The 8,406-nt window shown below is 37.1% G+C and overlaps 1 protein-coding gene across 3 annotated transcripts in view; it reads right to left on the reverse strand.

Annotated features, from left to right (window-relative positions):
* LOC109041192 (uncharacterized) overlaps positions 1-8,379 on the reverse strand; it is a 37,238-nt gene extending 28,859 nt beyond the window's left edge. For 2 of the 3 annotated variants that reach the window (XM_019057447.2, XM_019057437.2), the window contains exons 1-3: positions 8,183-8,379; positions 3,849-4,011; positions 1,146-1,180 (exon numbers count right to left, since the gene is read on the reverse strand). In XM_019057447.2, coding sequence (XP_018912992.2) covers positions 1,146-1,163 — 18 coding nt within the window. In that variant the 5' untranslated portion in view covers positions 1,164-1,180; positions 3,849-4,011; positions 8,183-8,379. The remainder of the gene's footprint in view (positions 1-1,145; positions 1,181-3,848; positions 4,012-8,182) is intronic. The other variant, XM_072301328.1, reaches the window with a different exon arrangement.
* Positions 8,380-8,406: the final 27 nt, after the last annotated feature.

Genomic DNA, 8,406 nt, shown 5'->3' on the forward strand with positions numbered 1-8,406 from the left:
GTCATTCCATGCCAAATCAAAATTTGACCTGACATCTTTAGAATTTGATGAAATTTGGTACACTCACTCTACTCATTGAGCTGATTCCAAAAATCTGATTTTTTAATGTTTTTGTCCATTGGTTGAACTTTTGTTGAGCTTTAAAGTTCGAGTAAAATAACGGAGGTTATCCCCTTCAATTGCCTGTATTTTCGGAGCCGTTTATTCGATTTTAACCGTTCTGGTGCCGATTGAAAGCTTTTGAAACGGGTTTTCCACGTATGTACACCAAATTTGAATACAACTTTATAAGTTTTTTTAGTAAAAATTTTAAAGTCTAAAATTAAAGTATCGCCATAAGGGGCGCACAGAATCCTACGATTTATTTTTCAGAGGTATGTCATACCTGTGTATACACACTTGCCGTAAATCAAAGTGAAGACTTGGTGGAGTCAATAGATATGGCAGAAAAAGCTGCATTTTTTCCGGTGCGCTAGCGCAATGGGTGACGAAAGCGGTTCCGAGCCGCTGGTGTTCCAAGAACCCGTGTAGATACTGGGAACTTCTGGGAATGATTCTCGAAACGCCGCAGCTCCGAGCCGCTTTCATCACCCATTGCGCTAGCGCACCGGAAAAAATGCAGCTTTTTTGGCCATATCTATTGACTCCACCAAGTCTCCACTTTGATTTACGGCAAGTCGTATGTATACACAGGTATGACGTACCTCTGAAAAATAAATGGTAGGATTCTATGCGTCCCTTATGGCGATACTTCAATTTTAGACTTTAAAATTTTTATTAAAACAACTTATAAAGATGTATTCAAATTTGGTGTACATACGTGGAAAACCCGTTTCAAAAGCTTTCAATCGGCACCAGAACGGTTAAAATCGAATAAACGGCTCCGAAAATACAGGCAATTGAAGGGGATAACCTCCGTTATTTTACTGGAACTTTACAGCTCAACAAAAGTTCAACCAATAAACAAGAACATTAAAAAATCAGATTTTTGAAAAACAGCTCAATGAGTAGAGTGAGTGTACCAAATTTCATCAAATTCTAAAGGTGTCGGGTCAAATTTTAATTTGATTTGGCATGGAATGACCCAACTTTGACATTTTGCAGCTAAATATTCATTATCTTTAATTGAACGCTTTGATACATACCATTGGTTCTTTATTCATTCTGATTAGTAAGTACTCTGGAACAGAAAAATTTTTTTTTTTTAAAATTTAAGAATTTATCAACAAGAAATTAAAAAAACACTTCAGCATTTCCAGGTGGTTTTATTTAGTTAAAAATTAACTCGCCACAATGTTATTGGATGTTGCTCAAATTCAGAAGTCCTAAAATGGCGAATATCTTGGAAACCGCTCGTGGGATCTCTTTCGGCCCAAGAGAACTTTTGATCAGAATGACTAGCTGAGCAACATATTCAAGTTTCATCAGATTGTAGAGAGAGCCATTTCCCATAAGGACTGTGAGGGGTTCTTTATAAATAGTTCTCTTCCTATTTTTCATAGAATTTTGTTTTTTATTTTATCTAAAAAGTATGAAATTTTCAAGAAAAAACATTCATAACTTTCTTCAAAACTAAATATATTCTGAGAAGAAATTTGGTATCATTCGAATGCTCATGTGGCGTTTATACTCAGCTAGGCAGCTAAGCAACGTATTTTCTTTTCAAAGTTGCACGAGGAATACGAATCACACAATGGGTAATCTGGAAATCAATTCCTAAACACGATTTGAATGTTTACAATTTATTGGTTAAATGGCAAAAACGCAAATGACATCATTTGTGTCATCAAACTTTCATTCAATCTAAGTTTAAAATACTTGTTAATAACTCATTCAGAAGCTTACTTCCTAACTTCCTGTTACCTACTGTACTGTTCCTGTCCTTGTTTTCTAAATAAAATTTTGAAGAGAAAAAAAATGATGCTTATTTCCAGTTTGGGCCTTGTCTAGTGATTAAGTACGGATAGTGATTGTCAGTTAAAGAATGATCACAATATTTGACCTGATTCAAATTCAATTGTTTCCATGAATGGATGCATCTCGCAAAAGGGGGACGCTTGACTTTGTACCTCCGCTTTAGTGATTGTATAAACATAAACACATTTATTTTGTCATAAGTAAAAATTAGGGCCAATTGTAATTATCGGTAGCTATAACAAAAGCTTGATAAAATTCAACTGTAGTAATGAAAAAAGTTTGAATTTAGAGATTTTGATTGGAGGCTCTAAGGATACTTAAATGTTAAAAATACCCAAATATAGAGGCATCATAAAATTTCAAGTCTTATAATCAATTACACTGGACTGTATTGGAAAATCTACTTTTTCCTGCTCATTATGGTAAAATACATAATTTTACTGCAATAAAGAACTACAATTTCTGAGAAAATTGAATCCTCAATGGCTACCAGCGGTGACAATCTCAGCATTTCGAGACACACAGCCTCTGCGGTTTTACATGAGTTTTGAGTTCTGTAAGTTGGCCCACGCGTCATCGCAATGACTGGAGATACCTTGGTTCGATTTCCTTGAGTTTCGACTCAGGGTGATCACCTGCACATTGGACAGGAGTTTCCATCCCTAAGGTCCAGTGTCAATAGTGCTTGGAAAGATTCCACTGAGTTATGCTTTTTGTGTCTGCTTCGGCCTTTGTTATAGAGTCTGTATTGCAGCTCTGAGTTTTGAAATTTAGTTTAAACTTATAAAAAGATCCAAACAAACCGAGTTAGGAGTTCAGTCATTTTCTCGATAGAGCTATGCTACACAAATTGTAGCAGTTCAAGTCCCAGTGACCTAACACCCTTTTTACTCCTGACTACTACAGCAGTTAGGTACATTTTCTTCATACTTCTTAATTTGTTTATAACTCCTGCAAAATAATGATCTTAGGGTAGTACTATGTCTTTCCCTGGCAGAAGCAATCTTCGAAATAACCCCTCAAGAACATCGAGACATGGACACTGTCTTACTCTTGTCAGGCTGTCTCAATTCACCAGAATGATCCTGATGTTTCCCCCAAAAGTTCTTGCATGGGTTTCATAATTGAGAAGAGGTTCAGTGAGCACTCATAAATTAGATTTAACGCACATCAACGGTGAAATTGCATGAAAGCATTTACTACACTTCAGACTTCCCAAATAGTCTTTTCTTCTTTTCAAAATAGGAACATTCCAGACGTAATTTTTGGAAAAATTAGTTTATTTTCCTTTGCTAAGTGAAGAATATTCAGCCAAAATGTCAAGTCATGATGTTCGTTCAGTCTCCTTTAAAAAAATGAAGAAAACGCGGAGATTTTGAAACACCGCAATCAAAATACACACTTATGCAATTTCATTGTTGATAATTCATTACAAATAAATTTCCATTAAAAATATGATTGAGTGTGAACAAAGCGCCTTGTCTAGAAGGTTCAGCAGTGGTTTGCAGGGTGTCTACTAAAACTGGCTGACCGAGAATCAGAACTTTTAAAGTGCTTTTTCAGTACATTCCCAAGAAATTCAGTATCTCCTCAACAGAAAAATTCTGTACTTTTCCAGAACCTCCGATCAGTGAAATTCAAAAAGTTTCAAAATTTAAATTTCTCGCATGAATTGCCACAAAAATGACAAAGAAATGAAAAACATGCTAGACCTTCTTTCAGAATTTCCGCTCTTTTCAGTACTTCCAGACTGCCCTTGAAAAATCAGTACTACATATATCCGGACTTTCCGGAAATTCCGGACTAACGGACACCCTGGATTTGGCTAGATTTGTGATCCTGAGCCTTCGGCACTCCTGATGTGATGTTGACAGTGATAGTGGCCGCGCAATGGCTTTTGATTCATGGGTGCAGAAAATAATTCCACTTACCAGGGGTCTGGGAGGGTATGGAATTCTCTTGGACATGTTAGAATTTTTGGTTCTCCAGCTTATGCCCTGATTCCTTCTCAGAAACGTAAGAAGTTGGATAGACACAGCATAAAGCTTCTTTTAGTTGGTTATCAAGGTAATAGAAACTATCGTCTGTTTAATCCTGAAACAAAAAGCATTACCATATGCAGACATGTTGTGTTCAATGAGGAAGATGACCTTAGTCATACTGACAAGTCTATCGATCAACCTCTCAATATACTGCTTGATGCTAATAGTGAAAGTGAAGTTAAGGAGGAAACAACCTTCGATTGCTCTTGTGATGCTGACTCACAGGTACAAAACAACTCTTCCGCACATGAACAACAATACCAGTCTAGTAATGATGACTCAATTATCGACAACGATCCACCTCTTTCCTCACGTGATGCAAGTTCAACAGAAGAAATCTCAGATGACCAAGACCCAAATTCTACGGCTAGAAAAAGTTCAAGAAAGAAGACTGTTCCAGTTAAATTTCAAGACTACATTCTCAATTTTTCTGAAGCTTTGTCAGTACAGGTGGACAACTGTCCTAAAACGTATTCTGAAGCGATGCAATGCGGCTGGCAGGATGCAATCAATGACGAACTTCAGGCACTTCAAACGAACAAGACATGGGAACTCGTTGATCGTCCTGTTGGAAAGAAGGTCATAGATAGTAAGTGGGTGTTCACAGAAAAAGAAGTCAATGGTCATCAGGTAAAGAAGGCTCGTCTCGTTGCAAGGGGTTTTCAGCAAGGTGAGGTAGATGATACTTATGCTCCTGTTGCGAGGATGGTAACCATAAGAACTCTTTTTGCTATAGCCCTTGAAAAGAATCTCCAAGTGATATATATGGATGTAAAAACCGCATTTTTGCATGCAGACTTGCATGATGAAATTTACATGAAGCTCCCAGAAGGGACGCCCGAAGCAATAACTGGTATTAATAATTCTAAAGTTTGTAAGCTCCTCAGAGCCTTATATGGTCTTAAACAAGGACCAAAATGTTGGTACGATCGTCTACATGAAAAATTAATCCAGATGGAATTTGTAAGATCCCAAGTGGATCCCTGTCTCTATTTTAAAGGTAAAACCTATATTTTGGTCACTGTGGATGACATCCTGCTATTTTATGAAAATGTCGCCACAGCTAATATCGTTAAAGAAAATTTGTCACAAGATTTTCAAATGAAATTCATTGAAATGAAAGATAAGATTAAATTTCTTGGGATTGAAATTCTTAGAACTCAAAACACTATTGTTTTTTTTTTAATCAAACTGCCTTTGCACAGCGAATATTGGATACCTTTAATATGTCTGATTGTGAAGTTATGTCTCTTCCAGTGGAACCAAAATTGCAGCTCCCTGTTGATTCTGAAGTAAAGAATGATGTAAATGTTCCTTACAGAGAACTACTAGGTAGTCTAATGTACTTAATGTTAGGGACTAGACCTGACCTTTGTTATGCTGTGAATTTCTTTTCTAAATTTCAAAACAACGTATCTCTTACTCACTGGAAACATTTAAAAAACGTATTAAGGTACCTTGAAAAGGAACAATCTGTACCACCGCTAGTAAGTTATGTTGATTCTGATTTTGCGAATGACATTATGGACAGAAAAAGTATCACAGGATTTATTGTAAAACTCTTTGGGAATAACGTATTTTGGCAATCCAAGAAACAAACTATTGTAACGTTGTCCAGCACCGAAGCAGAATATGTCGCGCTCAGTGATAGTGTGAGAGAATTGAAATTTCTTAATCAATTAATTAATGAAATATTGGATCAAGATTTAACACCCATAATCTACCATGACAATCAAAATAGTATTGTCATTGCTAAGAATCTCGAAACAAGGCGTTCGAAACATGTGGATATTAAGTTCCATTTCGTTCGCGAAGAAATCTTAAAGAAGCGACTACTTGTTCAGTATATCCCAACGACTGATCAAGTGGCAGACATCTTCACTAAAAGTTTGAATCACAAATTGTTCGAAAAATTTCTACCTGACATCTGTGTCAAACAATACTAATTAACTCATTTCTCACTTTTATTTGTAATTCATGTTTTCGTTTGGTTAATTACTGAGATTTGTTAGTCTGTAAGACAATCCGCCCTTGTAGGATTGGGGGGGTGTGTGAGATGTGGCAATCCCACAAGTCCTCCTATTGGCTTACTGCCACTGCCCTCTGATTGGCTCCTTGTATCTTTGGTTATGCACGTCACTTCATGGCGTCAGCTGTTGCTACTTTGCTAGATTTGTTCACTCGTTTTTGTCGAGCTTTTTCTTTGTGTCATTTTCATTAATACAATGGTATTACTTCAAATGCTTGTCATTCATTGACTTCGTTCCAACATTTCCCTTCATATAACGTTTTAAAGAAAGTTTGCAGCAAACTCATTTCACTTTCAGGTGTTGAAAGCGCAATTGCCAAAAACATTGATAAATTTCGAGACATGAAACGAGGGTTCACCAAAAAATTATCCTTGAAAAGGTTCTCTTAGAAAGAGAAAGAAAGAGAGAAGAGAGGGAGAGGGAGAGAAGCCAATACAGATACTAGACAAAGTAAGAATTTTCTAGATAAATTAAAAAAAGAAAGAGGGAAAAAATTCTCAGAATCTCAAAATCTTGTATGTGCTACTGCACCCATTACGCACCGCCACTGCAGATGGACATTAATTTCAACGCACTAATAGGAATAACGGACGTGCTGTTGCATACGATACATTCACAAGTCATGAGAAATGTACCTCACAATACCTCACGTTTTGTCATGATGAGCTGGACAACCATGGGGTTCAAGTAAGGAATAATATCAGGTGATCCATTACTAAGCAATGCGTAGGAGCACAATTATAAAGGAGAAATTAAAAAAGACAGATTTATAGAGCAATAAGGAAAGATCCTCCTCACAAAATTCCCAGCAGTCTGATTGTTGAAATTTATGTCCGCACGACAAGAATCAAAAATCGATAGATAAAGCGGCGCAGATAGGGCTATGTCTAGTCTTATCTTGCCAACATAGCCTGTTAAAGTTTCAACAATTGGGCTGCTGAGCTCTCACTTCGTTTGTTGATTTAACAGTCAATCACGGATTGGCCTTGAATTGGGACGACACAACTAGTTAAGATACATGCATTCAGATGGCACCAACTTTGAGTACTGATCACCGAATGATTTAATTTCAATTTCAATATTGTGAGGAAAGCTTAAAGTGAAGATTTAATTGTTCCTAGAGAAGCTCCAATTACATCTGTGGCGCATAAACCCCTTACTTTACTCTTAATGTCATACCCCATTCATTCTGTAAGAGAAGTGTTAGAATAAAATTTGTATACAATTTTCAAGGACACAGTTCCAGCTCAGTAGTTTTGTACCAAGCCCATAATATTTTGTTTTAAACTGAATCAGGACTATACTGACATGACAGTTTGATAGCAAAATAAAACATGCAAACAGTGATCTCAACTGTCATTAGGTGCTTCCTTGGGTAGAGGTGTCGTCAGCTAAGTTGACGGTTGTTTACTTTCGGTTTGCAGGCGTTTTCGCGTCACTACTATCCACATGAGAACATCTGGCTCTCTCAGAAGCAGGAAAACAAGCTTAGATACGTTTTTTGTTACTTTCAAACTTTGTAACCCCTTAATTTTAGCCACACAGAAATCACAACCACAAGAAAGTCGCAAATCATAACTGATAAGTAGTTTTACGAAGATAGTTAGATACGATCATGAGACTGATGTTTTCAATGTGGATGGTGGCGAACACCGCTTTGTTCAGAGGTCCAAATTCGTTGTTGGCGCTTGCAAATCGAAAGTAATCAACCGTCAACTTACCTGACGACACCTCTCATTCTGAAAAATTAATCTAAGTATTCTAAGTAACTGGTTTGAAGAATGCATGATCAGCCCAAACTGAAGGCTAATACTCATTTCGTTCAGATCTGTAGCCAATACTTGCAGGAATTACTGTTTCGATAAAATGACGAAAAAGTAGACATGGTATTTCTGCGAAGATAGTGTTTACATTCGGTGCATGACTTCCCAAGAAGATACAGATGAAAAATCTAGAATAAAGTTTCGAAATATTACGACATTCTTGGCTCACGGACTTTGTAAAACCACAGGCAGTGAGATTAGTTATCTTCAAGAGATCATAAGAGCACAGCAGTTCATGGTTTGGGGAGTAAGTGTGGACCATGTACGGACCTGTGACCTGTCACATGCATGCTGCAAAAATTGTATTTAGATGTATCGGTGACGATTGGCACCTAACATTTCATAATAGATGTTAAGTTTAAACAGTTACCTTTCTAACAGTCTAGATAAGTGAGGAGTAAGTTAGTGAAATCCAGGAATGATAAATCAGTTACATTCTAACCAGCCTCGATCTAAATTGAAATTCAGTTGAAACGAAATTTGCCGAGTAGGGGATGGCGCCACCTTCACCACCACATGCACGATTGCACGATGTTTTCCTCTTCCTCTTCTGTTTTCCTCTCGGATTTGCGACCAAATGATTGCAGAAACGGC

Source organism: Bemisia tabaci, chromosome 6 (genome assembly GCF_918797505.1).
Source record: "Bemisia tabaci chromosome 6, PGI_BMITA_v3".
NCBI lineage: Eukaryota > Metazoa > Arthropoda > Insecta > Hemiptera > Aleyrodidae > Bemisia > Bemisia tabaci.